We start from the raw sequence: 25756 nt of genomic DNA, 5'->3' as shown, positions 1-25756 counted from the left end.
AAAAAAAAAAAAAAAAAAAGGAGCCTTTTCAGTAATGTCACTGGGGAGACACTCTTGGAGGAGCTCTGATAGAGTTTAATATCTGTGTTTCTGTTGTTATCCTCTGATGGATGGTTACATAATGCCACGTGACATTATTCCACATTTTTCTGTCTTTTCTACAATGTTTATTTATAGAGAAAGCAGAGGTGAATTCCCTTAAAACTAAACAGAAGCGAGAGGCCTCTATGGGTCGTTCCTAACTTGCAATGACTCACGGGTACAGACATGTCTGTTCTGGTTTGTGCTGGTTTGTTCCCTCCAAGGGCCCTCACTACATGGCACTGGGCATGTACTCCCAAATCCTAGGACAGAGCCTGCTACACACTAGACACTTAGCATGCTCACTGAGTCAACTGCCTTAGAGCTGCTGTCATAATTTCAGTGAGTCCAGAGAAAAGAGGGTCCAGAGAAAAGACAGTCCATGGGAAAAGAGGACACTGCAAGAAAAACAGGAACACAGCTTCTGATGCTGTCATGTACACACATAAACCAGGGATGGTGTAAAGAGTAGGGCTGGGACTTAAGGGTCCTAAGACTCCCCATTTCTAACAAAACTCTAGGAGATGCTAATGCTGCTATTAAGAACTACACTTACATCTATGGAGGGTATTGCAGAGCTATGGCCCCCCAACGATGCCCATACCCCAATCTCTGCAACGTGTAAATAAGACACTTGACAGGTCAGAGGGACTTTGCACATGTGATTAAGTTAAGCATCTGGAGATTGGGAGATTATCCTGGACTATGTGGGTAGGCCCATGTGTCCTTAGAAGTGAAAGAGGGAAGGAGGAGGGTCAGAGAGGAGAGAAGACATTGCAGTACTGGCTTTGAAGGTGGAGGAAGAGGATATGAGCTAAGGAATGCAGATAGCTTCTAGGCACTGGAAAAACAAAAACAAAACAAAACAAAAAAAACAGGGAAAGGGATTCTCTCCTGGAGCCTCTGGCAGGGACCCAGCCCTGCTGGATCTTTATCCTAGCCTACTGAAACCAATTTGGAATTCTGACCTGCCTGCAGAACTGCAAGACAATAAATGTGTGCTATTTCAAGCCACCAAGTCTATGGGAATTTGTTACAGCAGCAATAGGAAACTCATACCGAGGCTTTAAGGATGGATCTCAAAGGGCAGACTTCCATTAAGAGACTTCTGTGTGGTACCTACATGCTCTTATATATCCTTCTCATAGTGTCTTTCACTCTGCAGTCCTTCATGAAATGTCACCAACCTTGATGAGTTGTTAAGAATCTTATCAAAAAAGACACAGATGTTCTGAGGCAGTGTTTCTCAAAGTGTGTTCCAAGGACCACTTCCATCAGAGGAGATGCTGAGTCCATTCCACACCCACTGAATCAGAGTTTCTATGAATGGAGGCCAGCGAATCTATAGTTCTAGAAGCACTTGAGGTTACTCTGGAGTCTACTAAATTCTGAGACCCAGTGGTCTCAGTGGCCCTGACCTCACCAGTAGTTAAATCAACTCAATTTTATTGTTTTTCTCATGTTGCTTGGCCAATCCCAGCTGTTTTCATGGGTTACATTTTTATTTTTATCTTTGATTTTTGTTGTGCTGGATGTTGGAGCATGCTAGGCAATCACTACCACTGAGCTGGACTTTCAGCCCTACCAGCTCCTGTCATGGGAAAATGGGGACTTGGGTGTGGGAAATGGTTACTTCTGGTTCATGGTGTACCTGGCCTTCGGCAGAACTTGTTGGCATGCCAGTGCAAACACTGCACAGAAACGAGATTGCCAGACACCTGGGATGTATGTGCCCAGAGTAACTCTCCTAGGTATACACCTGAAGGGAGAGGCAGAGGAAGGAGGGAGAAATCCCCTCAGCTGGGGGTCAAATTGGCTTTTTTGATTTAAGACCAAAACCTAATCAGCATCCACCAGTTTCTTTGGAAAAGAGCATTCTGAGTCTCAATCAACTGTTCTAGATCTAATACTGGATACAACCACTTCTAAGCTTAGGAGCACAGGACTCAACCTGATGTGTTTTACAGGTGACACAGTGGCTTTGTTCTGGGGAAGATGTGTGGCTATTAAATGGCAGAACCGAGGCTGGAGTGTGGGGGCTGATGTCCTCTCCCTGGCCCCATCTCTGTTTTTAGGAGTTTTTGGAGAAAAGCCAAGCTCCTTCCCGGCAACAGAGGTTCTTGGCACAGGGCAGGACTCACCGGCTTTGCGGGTGTCAGTGGACGCATTTGTTGATGCTGCGCCTCTTGCAAGGTCCAGGTTGGTGTCGTCTCGGCCTTCTCTTTCTTCAGGGATGACCATGCTCGCCTTTTCCCTGGGGGAGGAAACATTGACACATTTTTTTGAATTGATTTCAAAATTCTAGATTTTAATCTTTTGAGAATTTTCATATCTGATGTGATCTACGTGACTGTCACTGTAAAAGAGAGTTCGAGAAATACATCAGAAGGGAACACACAGGTGCACGTGATGGGTGAAGGGAGCGGGAAGAATTTCTTGGTTGGGTGCTACTTCTTGATCTTCTAGAGTTAAAAAAAATTTAAAAAACTAGCTATTTATATATTTTTTCTATATTCAAGTATTTTGAGACAATAAACATGCATGTAAAAAATGTTAGAGTTGTTTTGAAGCTGTGTGTAAAGCTAACGTGTTATTGGTACTTAAAATGAAATCATTTATATATATATTTTCAGGTACTCATTAACTAGAGGTTAGAAAATCAATGATTAAGAAAATGAAAACACACATATGATAGCACTTTGATTTAAAAATCTCCAGGTGGGTGGCTCCCTTAAGCACTCTCAATTTTAAAGGGAAATGCAGGTTCATGCATGAACCAAATTTCTATCAGAGATGGAAACAGAAAATCAACATCTCAGTATGCTATACCTCAGCAGCAGTGTTCGACCATCACTCGGGTATCCACTGAAGGACACTGTGCAGTGCCCCTTGTGCTGGGCTAGGCCCTGGGATGCAGACACCACCGTGCAGGGACCTCTAACTTCAAGGTGGCACAGTCTGTGTCTGTGATTGCAGATCACAATTCTAACTAAGGCTTGCAATTCAAAGCTATGGCATGACACGTTCCTCAGCAGTCACTGCGAGAGTATCCTAGGTTTGCTGTACTCATTTTTCAAAACCAGTAAAGGATGCTATAATTAACTCATGAAACAGTGAGTACTGAGTGTCCCATCTGTGCCAGGTATGACAGGAGAGACAGAGTCGCTGGGCCTCTTCCCTCCAGGGGCTTGTAGCCGAGTTGAGGAAACAAAGAAAGCCCTGGAAAAACCTTGCAGAACTGAGGAACTGCAGCAGAACAGGCCAGAGTAAGGCGAGGCAGAGGGGGCTTGGTCAGTACTAACCAACCTCAGCAAGGGTTGGAGCAACTGAGATTTTCTGATTAAAGGAAATGAAGTCAAACGGACCGATTCTTCAGCTACTCTGGATAAATGATGTTTTAGAGCAGAACACCACTTAAAAATACCACTAAAGAACAGAAATGATAATTTTAAATTCTAGGCTATTTGAAAGCATCTACAGATGCAAAGTTATTCTCAGTTCAGCATAAATAGATGGTGAGGGGGCAGACAAGGTTCTAGCTGTGCTTTCTTTCTCATTCTCCCTGCTGGACTGTCCTCACCTTGGCAATGGCTGGGGTGGCCATGCCTTGCTGCTCCACCACAGCCACACGCTGGTTAGGACAAAAGGCTAATCAGGCAAGAAAATTTTTGCTCCTATAAATTTTTTTTCCTTGAAAATTTGGAATTACTAAATTCATTGTTTTTGTTCTTTTTTTCCCTCTTTATTTCTGCTTATTTTACTAGCTAAGCTATGTATCACACATGGGCTGGCATCCCCATTTCCTGATTGGTCTGTCACCTCTGGGGGTCAGTTAGAGTGCAGATCCTGTTCTATGTCATGTGAATCTGAACCACTTACTGGCTGTGTGACCTCAGGCAAGTCATTCAATGGCTTTGGGCCTCAATTTCTTCATCTGTGAAATGGGGCTAATAATATAACTCACTTCAAAAGACTGCTCTGAGGACTACATTAGACATGTAAGCTGCTCTGAACGGCGCTTGGCACAGAATAACTGCAGCATCAGTGTGGCTGTTAGGACTGCTGTACTGTCCTTAGAATGTGGTAACTGCATCCCCGAAACATCCAGGGTTACACTATAAGACCCAAAATGATTTCAAATGATTCCATGACTGTTTCCATTTGTGAGAAAAAAATATACCCCAGAAATGAAACCTGGACTCTGAGGAAGACAAGCCTTCCTAACCAGTCTCTCAAATTCGCTTAATAGGAACCTGCCATCATTGTAAACCTTTGATTCCTTGTCCTCCCGTTTAGCATAACTATCGGAGTTAGTCTGCGAGATAGACACAAAATAACTTTGGAAGTTCAGCGTCCTGCTTCTGCTTGATCTAAAGTACCGAGGGCTCCTGCTTTTGCTTTGATATTTTCAGTGACATATGAACAGCTTGCACAATGTTTTGATATAGGAAGGAGGTGCTGTATTAGAAGTCTCTCTTCAAATGGGTACCTACTCAAGCCCTCCAGCTAACCTATCTTGTGACTGTGTCTTCTGACAGTAAAATTTCCAATAGTCTCACCACTTCCTTTGAAAAGCAGTGACCTCCTCCAGACTTTGTATGCCCCGGGAACATTTTATTATCAATACCTAGAAGTGTGGTCTCTTTTCTCTTATCATTTGTAATCTACTTGTCTTTAACACAGCCAAACAATTCTTCCCCTGCCAGTTTGCCTGATTCATCCCCTTCTAGTTAAATAGGAGTGTTGCTTCTGTTCTTACACCACCCATGGAGGCCTTGGCAAAAGCACATTATCTTATTCTCGTGTTCAATTTTCTTCTAAGTACAGAGCGGAGGAAATGCTCTTTCAGCAGAGAGACACCTCAAATGCGGTTTTCTGAACAAACACCTCTCAAATTCCCCAAGTTTTTTGGGAAGGCAAATATCTTAGGATTCTAGATAGCAGAACCATCTGACTGTTGTGTAATATGGGAGATCTCATTTATAGCAAGTAGGCAATTGCCATCGAGAGTTTAGAAAAAGTTATGGTGGATCTTAAGTAAAATTAGAGTAAAACCTGATGTGGAAACATTGTCCCATTGAAGTGGGGGAGTCCATGTTCCAGGTTCTGCTGGGTGAGGTCTAGGTGCGGGGGTTCACTTACATGTCACTGAGCATAAACCAGGAGTGACATGGGGTCCCCTGTACCTGACCACTACCTACTAAAAGTACCACTTGCTCAATTAGGTTCCTGATGTATCAGAGAAGAGGCAGCCACACAACTAAAGGCTGGTATAGAAAACCCACCCCGTCAGACGATTCCTGCCTGGTGTTCTAAGCTCCTCTGGCCACCGTGCCCTGCAGGGAAAGGGTCAATTCACTTGACAGGAGATGTTCAAACTGCCCACTTCTCGGACAGGCCTGTCTCCTTGGGAATGGCCTTTGGCTCATGAGTGATGAGCCCTGGAATATTCTTCCTGGTAAGAGGGCTTTGAATGCCTGAGGCCTTGGGCCCATGTCCCCTTGTCCCCGTTTGATTAGATAGTTATGCTAAAAATGTGGCTCGTGGTGAATGCCAGGTTTTGCTCTGAGGTTTGGGGTCTGCGTGGCTGGGCCCCCGTGAAAACCCTGGAGGCCAAGGCTCCATGAGTTTCCCTGCGGCCAATCCTTGCCTGTGCATTTGCACATGGCTGCCGGGAGAGTTAAGCACATCGCTGTGACTCTAGGGCAGGACACCTGGAAGCATAATCCTGGTTTCCCTGGATGTCACCTGCCTGTCTTTTCCCTTGCTGATTTAATCTGTATCCTTTTGCTGTAATAAACCCAACTATGAACACAACAGTCTTTCTGAGTCACGTGAATCCTTCTAGAGAACCAGTGAGTCTCAGAGTGGCCTTGGGGACCCCTGAGGGGAACACTAATACCCTAATCTGAATATTTTAGCTCTCGGTGTTCATTTGTGATTTGGTGACAATTACTTTAATTAGAGACAATATAGGGAAAGGATGTTTTTTAAGAAAGAGTGAAAGAATGGGTAGGAGGTACTGGCCCACATCACCAATCCTTTGATTCTAGCTCCTTAAACATCTCTTAAATCCGTCCCGTCCTCTCCATTAACCCAGTGATGGAGGCCACCTTCTCTCACCCGGCAATCCCATCAGCCTTCTGACTAGCTTCCATGCTGATTCATTTCTCAGTTTCACGTCACAGAAAACCTTTACAAATTCACCTAAGTCACATTCCCACTCAGAGTGCTGCAGTGCTGTCCTGGGCCCTGAAGTCCCAAACCCTCAGTGGGCCTCTCGCACTCCTGAGCTCTTTGTTCAGCGTGACCGGCTTTCCACCCCATCTGTCTGGCAAATCCCACAGCTTTTTCCAGAACCAGCTTGAACACTCCTGCCTCCTGCAGCTGCTCCTGACCGGCTTCTGGCCTAGGTCGATCCCTCCATCCGCTCTCCTGCTAAATCTTTTCTTTTACCTTTGCTGTTGGCAGTGCTCTCAACCCTATTTATTATGCTCTTTATGGTCATTTAGAGTCTAGGTCTTTTGCACGGGAGGATAAACTCCAAGAAGGCATAGACTGTTCCCACCCAGAGCATAGAGGCAGTGCGGCAGGATGGCTGTCCATTTTTGAAATCCTGTCTAGTGCTCTGGCAGGCTGACTGCCACTAAAAAATAATTTTTGCCCTCTTGTTGCCACTGGTACCTCGCAGTGTCTGAGGGGTGGAAGCCTGGTGTGGACCTGCCACACTCATGCAGGCCGTGGTCTCTGAAGGTCTAGCCTCTCTGTGGCTTAGCTCAATGATGCCTGATCCAGCCTTGGCCCTGGCTTCTGAGGCCCCTTAGAGATCATCTTCCCATACCTAACTGCAGTTTCCAATGATAAGAGCATTGACAAGATCCCTGGTGGAGGATCATCAGATTTCTAGAAAGCTTTCAGGGGCAAGAGGTAGCCAACCAGTTTGTAAAAATCTCATAAACATTTTCCTTATGTTAAGCTAAAAAACATTTTTTTACTGGGATTTGGAATGCTACAGATCTCCATTATTAAAAGCATACACATATGTTCAGATAAACAACATCTTAAATTTTTTTTCTCCCTGGAATGTTTCTACTGATGGGGATCAGAACTGGATGGGTCATAAAAGTATTTCCCAGTAAATGGTAAAGTAGCCACCCACCTACGGACAATGGAGATTTTACAAGGAGGGGAAAAAAAAATCACAATTCAATGGAAAAGGAGGAATCTCGTGCATAAGGTGGGGAGGAGGGAAATTTAAGAAGACATTGCTTAAAGAAGCAATGTTTTAGTAAGATTTTGGATGTTTCCTATTATAGTTTTTTAGAAGCAGAAGTTTTCTTTAACATTTTCCCAATATAGGTCCAGCATCCCTAATCTGAAAATCTGAAATCCACAATGTTCCAAAACTGTCTAAGTGCTGACATGATAGTACAAATGAAACATCCCCCAGCTGACTTCTGTCCTGGGGTGCAGTCGAAAAGCAGGTGTGCTACAAAAGCTGTCTCAAATGACCTTCATATTTAGACTTGGATCCTATCTTATCTCATTATGTATGTGCCAATATTCCAAAATCTAAAAAAAAAAAAAAAAAAAGAAAAACGAAACAAAACTTCTAGTCTGAAGCATTCCACATAGGGAACACAACTGGTGCTCTATTAACTAAACTGCTGAAAAGCAGTGGAGATGGTGGGAGAGAAGGGGAGGAAGAAAAGGCAAGTATGCAAGAGGCGGCTGGACCCCACTCCCCATCCTCCCCCTCCCCTTTGACCCAGGGCTGGTGCATCTTCCCCCACCCGAGAGGCCCCTGGTCTGTAAAAGGCCTTCGGTGTTCTCTCGACATCCATGCTGATCATTGAGGGAGTACCTTATGAGTTTTTCAAAAGCTTCCTTTTCTTTCCTCAAAGCGGTGAGATAGCGTTGCTCTTCTGTCGAACCTCCATATATGAGAAAGTAAACCCTGCAAGTCAAGACAGAACTCCTTTAGGCTGCAGGAACACACTTTTTAATCCATGAAAGGAGCAGCAGAGCATCTGAAACCAGCAACCCAGACTGCTCAAATAATAAATGTTTGACTAAGAATCAAAGTTACCATTCATTACGTACTTAGTCAAATTCAGCTGCCTAAACCCCACCTGTCAAAGGTCTCATTACCCAAAGAGGTTTTTTTTTTTTTTTAAATTCTTTCATCAAATGGGGGAACAGAGTGAAGGATAATACTGAAATCTATCTGGAGGGATAGAATAATTCTTTCCTCATAAACATAAAACAGAATTTTAGAGGCTTCTCTTTTTTTTAATTTTTTCTCTGCATCTCTGCCAAACTTAAGCTGGAGAAGAGTTATAAAAACCGGCTTATAAAAGGTCACGTTGGTGAAAAATAAACAGATGAATCTATATGACCTTTACCTTCACAATACTTTCTTGGTTCTCTTTTATTCACATATTAACAGAACAGAGCCGTCACACATTTTATATAAGTACATGGATGGAAAGGACATTTGGATTCTATTAGGCATCTCAAAAAATAATCTGATATATTTTCTCTTAAAAAGGCCTGCTTTTAATATATCTTGTTTGCAGCTAAAAACTGAATTAAGCACCTCTGCTCCTCAGGGTTTTCTTTATCAGAGGTACTCTCCCTTTTCAGCCTTGGTTTTTCTTTTAGCCTTCATCTTCCTGGATTATGTTTCTCTGAGGAACAGACAGGGAAATCAGTGGACAAAGAGTTAAGGGGCCTCGGCTCTCCTGTGGATGCATCCTGTGGCTGAGGCCAAGTCCCTGGCCACTTCTGGGCCTTAGTTTCCCACTGACAGAGCTGGTAGCTGTACCCTGGGGTCTCTTCTTCTCCAAATAATATGCTGTTCTGTGCTCAGACAAGAAAGAAACTTCTACACACAAACTAGCTACAAAGTTGATCGATAGTAAAGTATGAAAAATTTACCAGCCTGTAGTGATTTTACCAGCTTCATCTAATCTCTTTATCTCTGCATTATTTCTGATCCAGCTCCTCCATTCATCTCCACTCTGAAAGGCTGCATTAGTTAGACTGCGAGAAAGGTTTCTTTTGGCTCTGCTTTTGGTTCAGGCTGAGTTCAGGTTATTAATTTTGCTGTTTATTTCCCCTCAGATAAGTGGAGAGCTAGAACACTATATTCCTTGGGAGGCATCGTTTTCTCATGTGGTATTTCTGTAGATTTTTCATTTGATCCTTCTTGAAACTCAAGAAAACTGGGTATAGTAATCCCTCCACCCCCAAATGCTTTCATTTTATGTGGATGTAATTTAGAGTCACTTTTTAAAATTTATAAGAAAGACATTTTGTAAGATTAAAATGATTCAGCCAAGTCATAGTTATAACTTCTGGTAGAACTTAGAATGCTAAAACATTCCCTAATCTTTTTCAGATACTGCACCCCATAAGTTGGAAACTATCACAGAAAGAACACTGCGCAGTGCAACAAGAACAGGGGTAGTCCCTTAGGTCTGATGCTCAGCTACTGCATCTGACATTCGTCCCATGCTGCTCAGATTCATCAAAAAGCAAAATAAGGTTCCATAAGCCCAACCTGCGTGGTCACAGTGGAATGTGGGAGGTAAGCAAACCGCCAATGTTCTTTGTGACTTGCCTCAGAGGTTTCCCGGGCCTGCTTGCCCTGTAGATTTCCAGCTGCCGGACAAAGGTGAGCTCTGCGTCGTAGAGCACCACGTACCGCGGCTCCACTTCGTGCAGTACCCTGGTCAGCGCATACGGGTCACTGCAGCCCAGCAGTGGGTGGATGATGGTGAGCGGCTCCTTGAGGATCCCGTAGGCGGCATCCGAGGACAGATTGACATCGAAGGCTTCGTGCTTCACCTCCTCCTCGCCACTCTCCGGGCTGCTGCCTGCTTCTCTGCGGTAACCTTCCTCCACGTCCGCGGCCTCTTCCAGTTCCTCTGACTTCCCGATCATCTGAGTCAGCGTCAACTTTCGCTTCTTCTTCTTGAGACTCCTGTCTCTGGCAGAGGCCCGATCTTTGTTCTGGGGCTCTTTGGGTCTTTTGTTGGATTTCATGGCTCTCTTGGAACCGTCCTCCTTTCTGAATCGCATCCACACCTCCTCAGCTTTGCTGTCCTTCTCAAAGGTCTTCCTGTACAGCCTCAGCAAGAAGGCCTCGGCGCCCGCAGTGAGGTAGTCCCGCAGCTGGGCGCACGTGCGCTCATCGCTGGCACAGATGAGCACCTGACCTAGAAGCAGGGAAGAGCATTACCTGGTAATTGCGCCGGTCCCTTCCCACGTCCCCCACTGCTTCCTCCAAAGCCAAGGCATCTCAGCCTCCTCTAAAGGAGCCACAAGTTATAAATCGTCTCAAAAGGGTCTTGGGTGCTCACTGTGTGCCTTCCCTTCCCTCTTTGGCAGGGTTTCTTAAATCTTTTGCGTCAAGTTGAAGCCAGAGCTATTTAGAGTCTCATGGAAAGTACAGCCGCAGCAGAACAGTGGCCTTAAGGAAGCTCATTTTAATTAATAACTTTGCAGAGGATCTTTTATGCCCAAATAAATTCCAAATGGATTATAAAGTCAAATGTTAAAAATTAACTCAAGAAGAAAAAGAAGTGGGCTGGGGTTGTGGCTTAGCAGTAGAGCTCTGGCCTAGCACGTGGGAGGCGATGGGTTGGATCCTCAGCCCCACATAAAAGTAAATAAATAAAATAAAGATATTGTGTCCAACTATGACTAAAAAAATAAATAAATAAAATAAAAAAAAAATAAGTGACTATCCATCTCTTGATGGAGATGATGATCTAGATTTAAAAGCAGTGTAAGAGGTTGGGTGTAGCTCTGTGGTAAAGGAGTGGCAGAGGAGTTGCCTAGCCTGGCAGGCACTGCAAAACAACAACCTCCCCCCAGAGACCATTGTCTTTACTTTATAATATAGAAAGTTGTATTTAAGAAAGGTGAAGTCACAAAACTTTTAATAACTATGACAAACGTTAGTAATCTTTACTGTATAAAGAGCTAATACAAACTGTGGACATAGTCTAAATTGGCCAAGGAAATGAATAGGATTCACAGAAGAAAAAAATGCATTTTAGAAACTATGGAGCTTATCAGATATCAAAATTTAAAACATCTTCTTCAACATTTTCTTAAATTTTATTAATTTTAATAAAACTGTTAGATGTATATAAACTATGTACAGATACGTGAGTACTCATAACAAACAGCTAGGTTAAAAAAGAGATAAGCTCTTATGTTGCTAAAAGAAATGAGAACTTGATAGAAATTGGTGTGATAATAAGTCTAAAGAACTTTAAAAATGTTAATTCCATTTGACCCATTAATTCTATATCCAAAAATTGTTAACTATGCTATGACTTTAACAGTGTGAAATAGAAAACTCTTAAAAGAAAACCTGGAAACACACCAATGTTAACATCAGTTGCTAGAGGCAATTTCTCCTTCTCCATTTCTTTATCTTTTTCACTTTTCTGCAGTGAGCACCTATGACCCTGAGTCATAAATCATAGCATGTAAGTTCTGGGATATTATTATCAGTGTATTTACTAACACAAGGATTGGGTGCTCCTTGGTTGCTTTGTAGGAGTTCAGAGACTCAATAGATACTTTTCTTTTTGATCTCGTCTTATTTTTAAATTTATAGTTCACGTTTGGTCTATTGTGCCAATCTACTAGAATACCCATGTTTGAAGATAGCAGGCCTAAAATTTGTATTTTTTTCTAGGGTTAGCCCAATGTCACTGCACAGGAGTTAAGCCTCTTTTGCTCAGTTATAACACAAACACATTGGCTTATTCCTTAGGGATTCCAGATTGAAGGCCTGGTGAATACATATGCAGAGATTAGCTGAATCTTTAAATAGAAGTCCTGATAACCCAATCAGTGAAAAATCTGCTTCATGAATGTACAATGATTTAACCTGGAGAAAAATCACATCAAAGGAATAGAATGGAGACTGCTGTAGGATCTGCATTCTACTGGCATTTATTCAGCTACAGTTTATAAACAAAATAGTTAAAAGAGCTTGTCAAATTAAGGCTCATTTGAAAGCCTCTGAAAGCAATGTCATCATGTCCTTTATTCCTACCTGGGCCACCAAGGGCTTCGCTCTCCTTATTTTCGGCCTCAATTTCTTTCAGTACTTCAGTCAGTGCCTCCCACTTGGGGTTGCTTTCTAGGACCAGTTCCTTTTTTGATTCTGCATAAACATAAAAGATAACCTCATTCTATGTGATATTATCCGAAGGCTTTTAGTTCACCAGCACCATCTCATAAGCTTACACCAGCACCCTTCCAGTTATCAATTGATGGAATGATGCTAGATAGAACCTGCTTTCCTAAAAAAGGCCTACTTAAGGTCTAAATGACAGATACTTCAAACCGGCACGAACACAGGTGGTAGGAAGCCTTAACAGAAAGTTACATGCATGGTGCTAAAAGGAGATGGTTCTGTTAGCTGTCTACTGTGATGCTTTGTACGGGGAACTGGTATAGAGTGATAGTATTATTTCCAAAATCCCCCCAATTTTTATAATCTTGAACATGGAGAAAAGAAGACAACGATCAAACATTTATTTCTACAAATACTCAAACACAGCATTAATATGTATTGATTAAGTCTTGAGACAGACCTTTAAACTAGACAGAAAGTAAGTATTAATTCTATCCCATCCCTTTAAGAAAACTAGTGATATTTGATACTATATTTAGATGTTGGAATCAAATCCGCAGGTTCCTCCTTCTAGTCTATTTACATTCTTTAAAAGTTAAAAGGGGGGCAGGCATGGTGGGGCACACCTGTAATCCCAGTAACTGGGGAGGCTGAGGCAAGAGGATTGAAAGTTTCAGAGCAGCCTCAGCAATTCAGCAAGACCCTGTCTCAAAATAAAAAGTAAAAAGGGATGGGATGTATTTCAGAGGTAAGGCATCCCTGGGTTCAATCCCCACTACCAAAAAAAAAAAAAAAAAAGTTACACAAGACTTTAAGTGCCAAGATAGTAGTTACTTTGGAGTTTTATTAAAAAAATCAATTTATAGTTTTTACATAGCAGTAAGAATACTCTTGATTGGTATTGGATCATGGTTATTTGGAATCCTTTGGCAATCTGAGATTTGTCATGCTCAATACCTTCAATTTATGAACAAATAACATGCACATATATATTTAACATGTTGCTGAAGAATGTAATTTACATTTTTAACTTGGTGTTTCCATGCCAAATACTTAAATAAAAGACACACTTAATGACTTAAGTACCTTGCCCTTCTTTCATCTCCGTGTTTTCAGGCATTTTGCCTTTTTTACTCATTTTGGCATCTGGAACATGATAAACCCTTGCTCGAGCATTTACGAACATTGAGGTGCTGGAGTCAAGAAACAGCCAACCTAGTGCGAAAAGTTAAAAAAAAAAAAGGCTTCAATTCATGGTTAATTTAAAATAGTCTCTTGACGGTCACATGACCATACCCAGTTGGCCGCCATCTTCTTTTCCTACCTACCAGGACTTCCCTCACGGTTATAGCCTCTACCACTGTTTGGCTAGACTAGTGATTTTTGAAGTATGGTCCATGGACTCCTGGGTGTTCCCAAGATGTTTTCAGGCAGTCTGTAATGCCCAAACTCTTCTCAAAATAATACAAAGACATTATTTGGCTTTTTTTTTATCACTGTGTTGATATTTCCAATAAAGGTACAAAAGTCCTGTGGTGGATCACACTATTGATGCATTTGTGTAAACCAAGGCAGCGGAAGGAAAGTGTACTTGCAGTAAATGCATTCTTTACTGACTTAACGTTTAAAGGTTATGACTTAAGGATGATTCTGAAGGAGTACAAATTATTAATTGTATTAAATCTTGACCCTTTGTGCCGAGGGTCCTGGTAATGGGGGAAGGGTATAGCTGGCAGGAAAATAAGATGGCAGCCAGTTGTGTATATGTGTTATTTCCTGCAAATCTCTTCTTTTCGGTCCTCAATACTAGCTGACGAAATCCACCCCTTGCTGTCTTTTTGGGGAAAATGAATTTTAAATGCCTAACAACTAAACTTCCAGAACACAACCTATTTCTAAGTTGGAGACTGCCTGTACTATACGCGGTCTTTTCTAGAAATAAAATTGCCTGGAATGGATATGAATATTTATTATTACACAGAACAGAAGTTATGTAGGCGGAAACATTAGCTATCAATAAAACCTACATCCTTGTGCAGTGAACATAAAATGTAATTTGAGATCTTAGTATATAACATGTAGTGGAATATAGCACGTCCCATATCTGGGCCCCCCAAATCTAACCCTTCATTCAAATCAACTCCTAGAATAATATTAATAGTGTTATATCACACCTGAATTCTGACCAAAAGCCTTCTCCGTTGCTCTCAGAGATTCCAGAAGGTTAAGAAATGTGACACAGTCGTACTGAGAGAGATACTGTAGCAAAGTTCTCAGTATCTTTAAATCCTGAACCAAGGATTTGGTCTTGGCTCCAAGCTGGTGCCACAAGGGGTCCAGATAATGGCGGATTGTCTAAAACAAGAATAAAACTGAGTATTGCTAAATATATTCAATACAGCTTTCTAAACACAAACTGTACCTTCAATGAGGATTGCTCCTTGTTCCCTAAAAATGGTTAAAACAGTAAATTTTCATGTGATATATACTTTACTACAATTAGGAACCCAAAACATTATTCCCCAAGGAAGTGACTAGAATATTTTAGTTCATAAAATTCTAATAATAAATCTAATTTTTCAAATACAAAGTCGAGTATCTTATTGCTACAATCTTTATGATCAGATAGTAGTCAACCTATTATTATGTATATCTATATTATTGTCAAGGAGGGAAAAAGCCTAATAAACATCAGAAAATCAGTATCTGTTTTAATGAACAGAAGCAGTGTCACTGCACAGCATCTCATCTAACAAATTGAATACTGAGCAGATAGTTATTTGGATGACCATGTAATCTACTGACCGAACCAGGACTCTAATAAAAATGAAATGAGTTACTATTAATAATTACTCCAGGACCAAAGGAAGATGCCAAGACTGTCCTAGACAAGTTGGGACATAAAACTAATGACATGCCTCTTTTGTAAAAAGATCTACAAAAGGTTAATTTTTTTCTTAAACAAGATACAAGCTATGTCTATGTTTAAATGTGACTACTAAAAGAACATCTAAAACAATGCTTTGACTTTTATTAGCCAGTGGATGATAAACAGATATCCACTGTAAAATATATAGGCTATTTTTATTTTTCTAGTGTTTAAGTGTCATATATAGTATATATGTGTATATATAATATATATGATATATGCCATTTATATCATATATACAAATTATCAGCACTCATTAAATTATAACACACTTTAGGATGGAGAAACAGAATACATGAAATTAGTTTTATGTGTTAATATTTCACAATAAAAGTGATTCTCTGAAATAATCAGAGAAATGAGAAGTTAAACTTGTTCTTTTTGATAATCACCAGTAACAAAGAAATTGATTCAGAGCTTAAAAAAGACATTAACATCTTCTACCAAAGTATAACAAAAAGTTGCTCGGAAATTTTAAAAGCCAGCATTTTCTGGATCTATAATTCATTATAGTATTAGACATTTATATACCAGTATTAAAATTAACATATGGTGGAAAAAAAAACTCCCCGAACTAATGTCATACCATTTTCTCAATTTGGAATGTAATTTTAAGACACAGCGAGTTTCACATTTATCATCCAAGTTATTTTTTTATTCCAAAAATGAGATGATAAATTCATGCATAATTACAAAGCATTCTTATGTAAAACTCTTCTACCTGTAGATATCCAAATGTTGCCATTTCAGAGCAAAGTTATTTATACTCCTCTTGACTATAGTTAAAATAAGAGATGACTACTTACAAAAGAGCTGCAAAATTGAGTTATGCTCACATGCTGAGCCGCCCTATTTTACTACAAAGACTTTGCGATAAACCAAAGCAGGTATACCTTAAATCACTTCCAACTGAATTCTAAGATAACAGCAAATTTCTATTAAGAACACTGCAAATATTAAAAGAACTTGCATTCTTTAAAATGACAACAAATCATACTTAAAGTAGAAAAGAAAAAAAGAGCACCTTGTCGAAAGGTTTCCCAATAGCGTTTTCTAAAGATAAATCTTCCACTTCAAGAGTTGGGTTGTGGCTCTTCAGCTCCTTGAGACATGCATTTAAGATGTCCAGGATGGCCGTCTGGATGGCGAGCATGGCAGGTGTCATGGAAACATGGATCTCCACCACCTCAGGCTTGTGCTGCTCTAAGAATGAGTGGACGGACACATGGAACCTGAAGAGACAAATAGTTTCTGGAGTTTCAACAGAGCTATGTTTTCCTGATTCCAGTTTTTAATACTGTGATAGTTTTTGCAAATGCAATTATGGAATGAACAAAATGGAAAGCAAAATGGTAATGTTTTTAAGACGACTTTGGACCTCCATCAATAGAAGTAAATCAAATAAGGCAGGGTCAGCAGACTCTGGTCTGGGCCAAGTCCAAGGCCTGTTTTCATTAGGCTTATGAAACACAGTCCACCCACTGTTTCCCATTGTCTTTGGCTACTTTTGTGTTTTCAATAACAGAGTTGAGTTATTGTGACAGGCCATATAGCCTGAAAAACCCAAGATATCTACTCTCTGGTCATTTATAGGAAAAGTTTGCTGACCTCTGAAATAAGGTACAATCAAAAAAGGAAAAGTATTCCAACTACTATTCGTTTTTTTTTTTTTTTTGTGGCGCTGGGGATCGAATCCAGGGTCTTAGTGCATGCAAAGTAAGCACTCAACCAACTGAGCTATGTCCCCAGCCCCAACACTACTCTTAACATACTGTATAAACAAAATACTTGCTAGCAAAGGTTGCAAAAATGTTTGAAAATTGAAACTTTGTTTTCCCTGGAAATTTACATAAATTCTTCAAAATCTTTCTGCATCAGTTCCCCAGTGAGTAATCCTCAAACCTGAAGTGGCAGAACTGGCCAATAAAATCTGCAGTTCAGTAAAAGGTGTTGTGTCTGTGGGCCTCTAACTGCTGGGGGCTTCACTAAATGTTTGAGAAGGAGTAAAGTAGCTGTCCTTGAGTGGATCTGAGTAACTACCAGAAAAAGAACTCTCAAATCCCCTTCTACTTTCCAAAGATTCACAAATGGGGTGACCACATATACTTATACCTGGATGCATTTGTTAGGAACATGATAGGGCATCTATCTATCTAGTACAACTCGTCACTTTGACATCGTATTATATTTATGTTCTATTTTTAAGGTGCAAATTACATTACAGCAGACCCTGTTACAAAAATGTATTACACGTGATTTACCTTGGCCATAGGTGGAGCTTCTTCACAAAAAGATTTCTCATCACTCTTTCCACGTGACAGAAACCAGTATCAAAGGCCACGGCGTTGTCTGTGAAAGCTTTGATGAACCCACGTTTGTTTTTTTGGCGAAAGAGACGCAGGATGAATGCTTCCTGGCAAGACTCGATTATCCTGTGGGCTCTGTACACCAAGATGCCTGAGGAGGGAGGGACAGTTTAAGCTACAGAACAGACGTGCAGTTTTCACACACACACACACACACACACACACACACTTCTGCTCATCCATACATTCCTTCTACCTTTTCTGGAATGCCTACTTGAGAACGGGCAGGCCCTCTTCTGGGCTGGGGATACAGCCACAAGCAAAAGAGATGTGCGCCCCCGCCCCTGAGGAACGTGGGGTACACATTATAAGTAAATAAAAATAGTTAGCACGTTTCAAGTGGTAAGGAGAAAGAATGAATGAGAAGAGAGGGAGAATGAGGCCTGGCGGGGGTGGTTTGGGATTTTTAGACAGGGTGGCTTCACCAAAGTGATGCTTTAATAGATGTGGGATGGAGACCAGGAAGAGCGCCTCCAGAGTCATCTGGGTCAAGAATGGTCCCAGCTAAGGGAACAATAAGCCTCAAGGCCCTGGAATAGGGTTGCTGGCCTGCTGAAGGAAGCAAGTGGGCAGTGAATTCTTTTTGTATACAAATCCAATGGGGACAAAATAGTTTAAGTTTGGAAGTTCAGGCAATGCCTGCATCGCCTATGAGATTGAATCGATTTTCAGAATCAGAATATCTTCAGTTTGAGTCTATTTAAACTAGTCTATTTAGAATAAGAACCTTTAATGAATACACTTGATACACGTTTTCTCATTTATAAAATGAGACTGTTGGGCCAGAAGTTCTTTCTTATACACATGCCATTTTTCATGCAGTGTGATTAGTGATGACCGGGAGAGACACAAGATGATATGACGGTAAACAGAATGTCATTTTCTGGATCAAAAACTCAGTTACTCTACGATGATTCTCAGAATATCGGGCCTAAATCAAGCTGGTAACCACATATACACAGACAGCTGGAGAGATATAAATAAAGCCCTATGTAAGCGCATTTGTGTCTATATACATGTGCTACACATGCACACACATGTACATACATTTGCCATACATATACGTGTGTATTTTCAGTACCAGTTTTATCACTCACAGGGTTTGAAAAATGATACCAATGAGTTAGGAGCCCTTGTCATAGTTCAATAAACTCAAATTTTAGTCTGCTATTTTGTCATTTAAATATTGGATCTAGCAGGGCGCACCTGTAATCCCAGTGGCTCGGGAGGCTAAGGCAGGAGGATTGCAAATTCAAAGTCAGCCTCAGCAAGACCCTGTCTCAAAGCAAAAAAATTAAAAGGGCTGGGGATGTTGCTCAGTGGTTAAGTGCCACTGGATTCAACCCCTATTAGATCTATGTGGACGGAACTAAAATTTACTCTAATCAAATTATGTTTTCAATGTGATAAAAATTAACTTAGAAATCTATAGATAAAAATTTTCTAATAACCTCCAATACATATACATACTACTTTACTACCCAGAAAATATTCTGTACTGAGTAGGCTGGTTTTTCCAAGAACTCTCTCTATGTATAAAGAACTTTTTATTAGCCTGGTTAAAATATTACATAAAGTTAATAATAAAAATGGACTTCTAAAGGAAAGGTAAACCTCTGTTTTAGAATATGTAGTAGATGGGTCTTTCCCAAGGATTCTATGAATGGGCCACAGTCTAGTTAGCTTGGGTTGAAATATTATATAAAGTTAAAGATAACAAAAATGTACTACTGAAGAAAAAGTGAACCTCAATTTTAGAAAATATGGCGTGCAGAAGGGTTGTCATTCTTCCAGAACCCAGAAGGAAGGAGAACCCATTTTGCATCTCAGGCACTCTATGCCTCAATGGGAGGCACTACTGCATTCCTGATTTACAGGTAAAAAAGACCAAGGCACAGAGAAATTAAGGAACCTGCCTAGGGACACAGAGCTGGTGCACAGTGAAGGTGAGCTCACAGACCGCCATATTTGAACTTAAGTTCACCATACTGCTTGCTCACCTTCATAGCTTTAGCACCTTTCTGCAAAACACAGGAATCCTTAATAAGTGAAATGTTTGTTAAATGAATATAAAACTGAATTCCAGCACTGGGTTTACAAAAAAACTTTAACATGGAACTTTCTTAAAAAAAAAAAAATTCTGGGAAGGATGTTCTGAATTCTCTCTGGAGATAGCAGGATCAGTTTTAGCAATAAATGATGCATTGTCCTGTCTCACATTCTTTGGAAAGTACCATCTGGGTAGATAATTGTAAAGTTCTCTCTCTATTTAGGAATTCTAGTTGTCAGGGAGATCTAGGAAAGAATGGCTGTGATAATAGGTGGGAGCAGAGAAACGGGTTGGAGCTGGCGGGGGGGGGGTGGGGGAGTCAGTACTTTTTAGGGGGTCACACGCTCCAGGGAATGTCCTTGAGTCTGTAGAAGTTTTGATGAGATTCTTACAGGGATCCTGGGGGAGAATCCCAAGGGAAGAGGAACTGGAAAGAATTCATTTCTGGCATTAATTTTCATTCCACTCAGCCAAGCAAGGGCAGTCCCACTTTCATTACTGGTTGAGACTTGATGAGAAAGGGGAGGGAATCTGGCACTTTTAATGAGGAACCACCTACAAGCTGGACCTGAGGGTGGCATGGATTCCAACAGCTTTCTGCCTAACTAGCTGAGGCGGAACAGACAGAATAATACTGACATCTAGTGGCAGTTTCTGTGTGTTTTTCATTCTGTCAATTAAAATAAATAAATCAATAAATAAAACCAGGCTTAGGATAAAGTAGCCAACAGTAAGAAACTTCATGACACAGAAAGATTTCTGGTTCAAAAAAGCCATTTTTAGGCTATCATTTATTAAGAGTTTACTATGTACCGGGCACTATGCTGAGCATTTTATTTTATCTCATTTAATCCTTATAATTCTAAGAGGCACTATTTTCTTGATTTGGGCAGGAGGATTGAAAGTTCAAAAGCCAGCCTCAGCGACTTAGCAAGGCCCTTAGCAACTTAGCAAGATCCTGTCTCAAAATAAGACATAAAAGGGGCTGGGGATGTGGCACAGTGATTAAGTGACCCTGGGTTCATCTCTGGTACAAATAAATAAGTAAATAAATAAATAAACAAATAAATAAATAAAACCAAACAAACAAGCCAAAAAAAAAAAAAAAAAAAAAAAGAAATGAGAAAACTAAGGTTCTAACAATTAAGGAACTTGTTTGTAAGCAACATGTTAGCATTCAGAGTCAGGTGAGTCTGGCTGCAAGGCCCATGCCACTGTTTATAACAACTGTAAATGTTATAAAAGAGTACAAAACTTTTCCTTAACCAGTTCACTCTGAACCATATAAATCATACAGTTATTCATTACACATTTCTTGATGATCTTCTAGGTTCAGGGCAGTATGATAGACATAGCAGGGAGAATGCTTATGAATGTCCAAGTTCTCTGCCTTCCTGAAGTTTATTAAATATCACTGCCTTCTGACCATCATGCATCCAACAACTGTGTTTAGTATCTGCCATGCACCAGTCACATGCCTGGGATGAACAAGGTCTTAAAAAGCTTATCTCCCAAGCATGGCAGACTAATAAACAGGAAGATGTAAAGTAGTGTTCTGGTGCTATGATGGGAGAGAAGAACAGGGTAAACTGAGAAGCAAAGTCCCTAAATTAGCTATATGATATGAATTCCTACATGTACAAATTCTTTTCTATACATTCTGGTCAAAATAAAAACACTGTTCTAAAATTAATTAAGCAAATAATTGGCCTAATTTAATATCATAGAAATAATTACTCTTAAGAAAAAACAGCATTAATGGAACTATTCAACGATTATTTACAAACTGGGGGTGGTGGCACATGCCTGTAATCCCAGAGGCTTGGGAGGCTGAAGCAGGAGGATCTCCAGTTCAAAGCCAACCTCAGCAAAAGCAGGGTGCTAAGCAATTCAGTGAGACCCTGTCTCTAAATAAAATACAAAATAGGGCTGGGGATGTGGCTCAGTGGTTGAGTGCCCCTGGGTTCAATCCTTGGTACCAAAAAAAAAAAAAAAATTTACAAACATTTCAAAATCTGGTTAAGTTGTAAAAGCAAAAGCCAGTTGACTACAAGTATTTATTGAACATAAAAGGCAAAGTCAAGCTTTATACATATAGTCATGCACCACTTAATAATGTTTCCATCAGTGATGGACAATGTATACAATGATAGTTCCATAAGATTGTGATGGAGCTGAAAAAGTCCTGTGCCTGGAGCTGCTGTCAGGTCATAACACAACAATTGCTCATTTGTTTGTGGTGAGGTTAGTTAAGAAGGACCTAGAGCTACTATGCTGCTCACAAGAAGGATCTAGTGTACAGTTGGGCAGAGCAGACAGACAAAGATAAAAAAGTACACATGGATGCAGACATAATGAGATTTCAAATTCTTACCAGTTATTAAATCTGAAGGTATTCTGTCAGTTAAGAAATCAACCACCAGTATTCGACTTGTTGCAAATATGACACCGCCTCTTGTGTAAACCTCATAGCGATTGTTACTTGCGATTTCATTTGTCACTCGGCAAGGGAGGTGTTCAACTCCTTCTATCTTCAGCTGACTGATAAAATACTCCTAAATCAAATCAAACTCATTAGTAGGCTGTTTAACAAAGTTTTTTTTTTTTTTTTTTTTTTGTACTGGGGACTGAACCCTTGGGTGCTTTACCACTGAATTACATCCCCAGTTTTTTTTTTAACTGTTTGAAACAGGATCTTGCTAAATTGCTTAGGGCCTTCCTAAATTGCTGAGGCTGGTCTCCAATTTGCCATCCTCCTGCACTGACCTCCCAAGTCCTTCGGATTACAGGAGTGCACCACCACATCCTAAAGTATGTGCACCACAGCTACTGGGCAGTTTTTAATAGACTGCAAGTATTTAAAATGAATTTCTGCCTTTTTCATAGATAATAAACTTAACAGTGAATACACAAGCTAGGCTATTACTTTATGCTGACCAATCAACCCATCTACACTTAACCAGGTTATTTTTTTTGTTGTTTTGTTTTTGGGGTCACACTATGGAATAAATGTACTTCAGTCATTATTAGCACTTTAACAGTCACAACAAAATAACTTTTAAACTCTGGATTAAAAGATTTCTGCTACCTAGAAATGCTTTTCACTCAAGCCAGAAGATAACAAGGGAATCCTTTCTCCATATAGTGTTTTAGGATATTAGTTCTATCATGAACCATCCTAGAGGGACTTTAGAATGTCAACAGGTCCCTTGGCTCATTACCCCTCCAGTTTAGTCTACAAGCACTGGGGATACCTAGATGAAGCAAACGGGGTCCCTTACCCAGAAAAAGTCTGCTGACATTTCTCCCCTGGCCACCTGCTCTATCTAGGGGATGGTCAGACTTGTCTCTCCAGGCTGTGTTCAGGATCAACAGTCCCCAGCACAGTTGTGTCCCCCTTCCATCTTCCTCAGTGTCAGCCCTTCTAACCTCAGTTAACCTTCCCAGGATCCTCAGCTTCCAGCTCCCTCCCCTCTGACATCATGGCCCTCTTCCCCTAGCCCTCCTCCTGGGGACTGTGCTATTTCTCCAGGCCTTCCTCGTCACTACAGGGGTTTCCAGCCTCAGCATCTTCTCCATCACCCTCTGACACCCCCAGAAACACCCTTAATATCCAGCTTTGGGACACCCCCATTATCAGGTTTAGATTCCGCTGCAGACTTCGAAGCCTCCTTTGCAGGGTCCTCCATCCCACCCCCACCCCACCCTCCTCCTGTCATTTCCCTGCTCCGCTCAGAGCACCTCCTCTTGTAGGGTCCTCGCGCAGTGACAAGGATCCCACTCAACGCCCTCCCTCGGTGCTCGGACCTGCCTCTGCTCCGAGCCCCGCCATCCCTGTCGCAAGCCTACATCCGCGCCAGGGCCTGCAAGCGCGTCAGGGGCCCTCGGCGGCCCTCGGGGTCCCCTCACTGGCCGCCGCACCTCCTCGGCCGGCTGCGTGTTGAGCACCAGCACCAAGCAGGCCGGGTGGCAGTGCAGCCGGAGGAAATGGTAGAGGAGCCGATCTGCGCCGAGCCCGCGGGCGCACACGACCAGCCCGTCAGTGTCGAGCAATTCCAATACCAGCTGCCTCTCATACTCCAACAGCGGCGCCATGGCTATCCGTCGAGCCGGCAATCCCGGCTCCATGGGCGCCCTTCCCGGGCCGCGGCCGAACGAAGGCGGAAAGAGCCGAACGGAGACGAACGTTGGCCGAACGCTGCCGAAGAGAGACGAGCCCGCGAGGACGAGCGCTGGCCGAACGCAGCCGAGGAGAGGCGAGGAAAGCCGAGGCTGGGACGAGTGCGGGACGAAGGTAGCCGAAGATAGCCGAATGCAACTCGAGAGCAAGCCGAAGGTAGCTGAAGAGGAACCGAGGCCGAGACTAGAGTCTCCCGAAGGTAGCCGAAGGAAGCCGAACCCCAGGGCAAGTCCTGGTCAAACCGTGCCGGAGAGGAGCCGAGTGGAACCGAAGATTCTGAGGTGTTAGTGCTCGGGAGTGGCGTCACTTCCAGGCCTCAGGCTCCATCCTGATGCTTCTTGGTACTTTAGACTTAGAACGCAAGCTACAAAAGTCCCAGGAGAGAGGGAAGTCTCAGGTATTTAATCTCCAAACATCGACAGTTAAAAAAAGTGAATTGTTAGTGTTTCAGGTGCGCCTAGATTTTTCCTCAGGATGAGGGTTAGTCTTTATTTTTGAAACTTATCTCCTCCCTCTTAATTTTTATTTTTTTTTTTAAAATTAAACAGAATACCAGCCACTTTGCTTCTAAAGGCCTTGAATACAATAAGCTGTTTTAAAAGTCGCAACCTGGAGTCTCCGCAGCAGCTGCGTCCCGCCTTCCACTAGAGGGACCCCGTGTGTCGCATTTGTCCACACCCAGAGAGGCCTGGTAACCCAACTGGGGGCTGGTCCTGTGCAGGAATCCCCTGTCCCTCCCCACGACTCCACTTTCATCGCTAGAAAATAGAAAATACAACTAAGCAAAAATAAAAATGACTTGATATTCCAGTTACCCAGAAATAACCACTGTTGCTTCATAAATCTGTTTTTAGTCCTTCCCCCCCTCCCTAAACTCTGTGCACGTGCACACACACACACATAGACACACACACACTCACACAGAGTTCTTTTACCTCTGTGACACAATAAATGATCCTAATCTAAACCCCTAGTTTGTCACTAATGTTAGCAAACTTTTAAACATGATATTAACGTGCTTTCACAAAGTCCTTTGATAGCGACTGTTGAGGTGTCTGTGATGTGGGTGTACCATACTTTTTTCTTTCTTTCTTTTTCTTTTTTAAAAATCTAATCCTTTATTAGAGAACACTTAATAAAAGTTTGTTTCTGCCCTCCCCCCATATTATAATCTTTCACTACATATCTTTGTGTAGAAATTTAACTATGTCTTTAAAATACACTTCTGGGAATGGATAATCACTGGAACAAAGAGAACCAATATCTGTACGGGTTTTCATGACATTCACATGGACACACTGCTCCCTAGAATATCTGCACCCATTGACATTCACACTGACAGATTCCAAGAGGATCTGTCTCTCTACCTTCTTAATATTCTATTTTTTTGTTTACATTTTGTCATGATGGAAACATCAGACAGTAATTCCTGAGCTCTGCTTAAGAGGAAAGACATGGCTGTAGACACAACTGCATCATTTCCCGGGCAACAGATGCTAATCTCTGCAGTTCCACAAGTGAGAATAATGGAGGCCCAGGGAGGTTATGTAATTTGGGCAAGGCTGAGGAGCTCGTTAGTGTGTGTCTCAGATTTAGTTCAGGATTGGGTAATGGGAATTCAGCCCATGTTTAGGGAATGTGTTTTGGAATTGATAATGCTGATGTGTTAGCCTGATTGCCCAGCTGTGGTAGGCAGATGGCTCCTGAAAGACGCCATCCTAATCTGTATGTTATTGTCCATGACAAAAGGGGCTTTGCTAATATGGTTAAGCTGAGGACCTTGAGATGGGAGATTATCCCGGGTTATCAGGTGAGGCCAGTGTCATCACAAGGGTTCTTCTAAAGAAAAAAGAGGGGCAAAAGGGTCAGCACCAGAGGAGATGTGCCAGGGGAAACCGAGGTTGGGGTGATGTGGAAGAGTCCCTTAGCCAAGAAATACAGCTGTTAGGAGTTGAAAATGGCAAAAAAAAAAAAAAAAAAAAAA

At 41.6% G+C, this 25756-nt stretch overlaps 1 protein-coding gene across 1 annotated transcript in view; it reads right to left on the bottom strand.

The window, feature by feature from the left end:
* Positions 1–23769, bottom strand: part of Ercc4 (ERCC excision repair 4, endonuclease catalytic subunit) — a 29576-nt gene extending 5807 nt beyond the window's left edge. Inside the window, exons 1-10 of the mRNA XM_048789525.1 lie at positions 23514–23769; positions 21967–22147; positions 17438–17633; positions 16201–16408; positions 14422–14602; positions 13334–13462; positions 12164–12274; positions 9707–10304; positions 7946–8038; positions 2211–2335 (exon numbers count right to left, since the gene is read on the bottom strand). Coding sequence (XP_048645482.1) covers positions 2211–2335; positions 7946–8038; positions 9707–10304; positions 12164–12274; positions 13334–13462; positions 14422–14602; positions 16201–16408; positions 17438–17633; positions 21967–22147; positions 23514–23720 — 2029 coding nt within the window. The 5' untranslated portion in view covers positions 23721–23769. The remainder of the gene's footprint in view (positions 1–2210; positions 2336–7945; positions 8039–9706; positions 10305–12163; positions 12275–13333; positions 13463–14421; positions 14603–16200; positions 16409–17437; positions 17634–21966; positions 22148–23513) is intronic.
* Between the last annotated feature and the right edge of the window lie 1987 nt (positions 23770–25756).

This window comes from Marmota marmota, unplaced genomic scaffold (genome assembly GCF_001458135.2).
Source record: "Marmota marmota marmota unplaced genomic scaffold, marMar, whole genome shotgun sequence".
In the NCBI taxonomy this organism is placed as follows: Eukaryota; Metazoa; Chordata; class Mammalia; order Rodentia; family Sciuridae; genus Marmota; species Marmota marmota.
The sequence above is the reverse complement of the archived record's forward strand: the minus strand, read 5'-3'. Positions and strand labels throughout refer to the sequence as shown.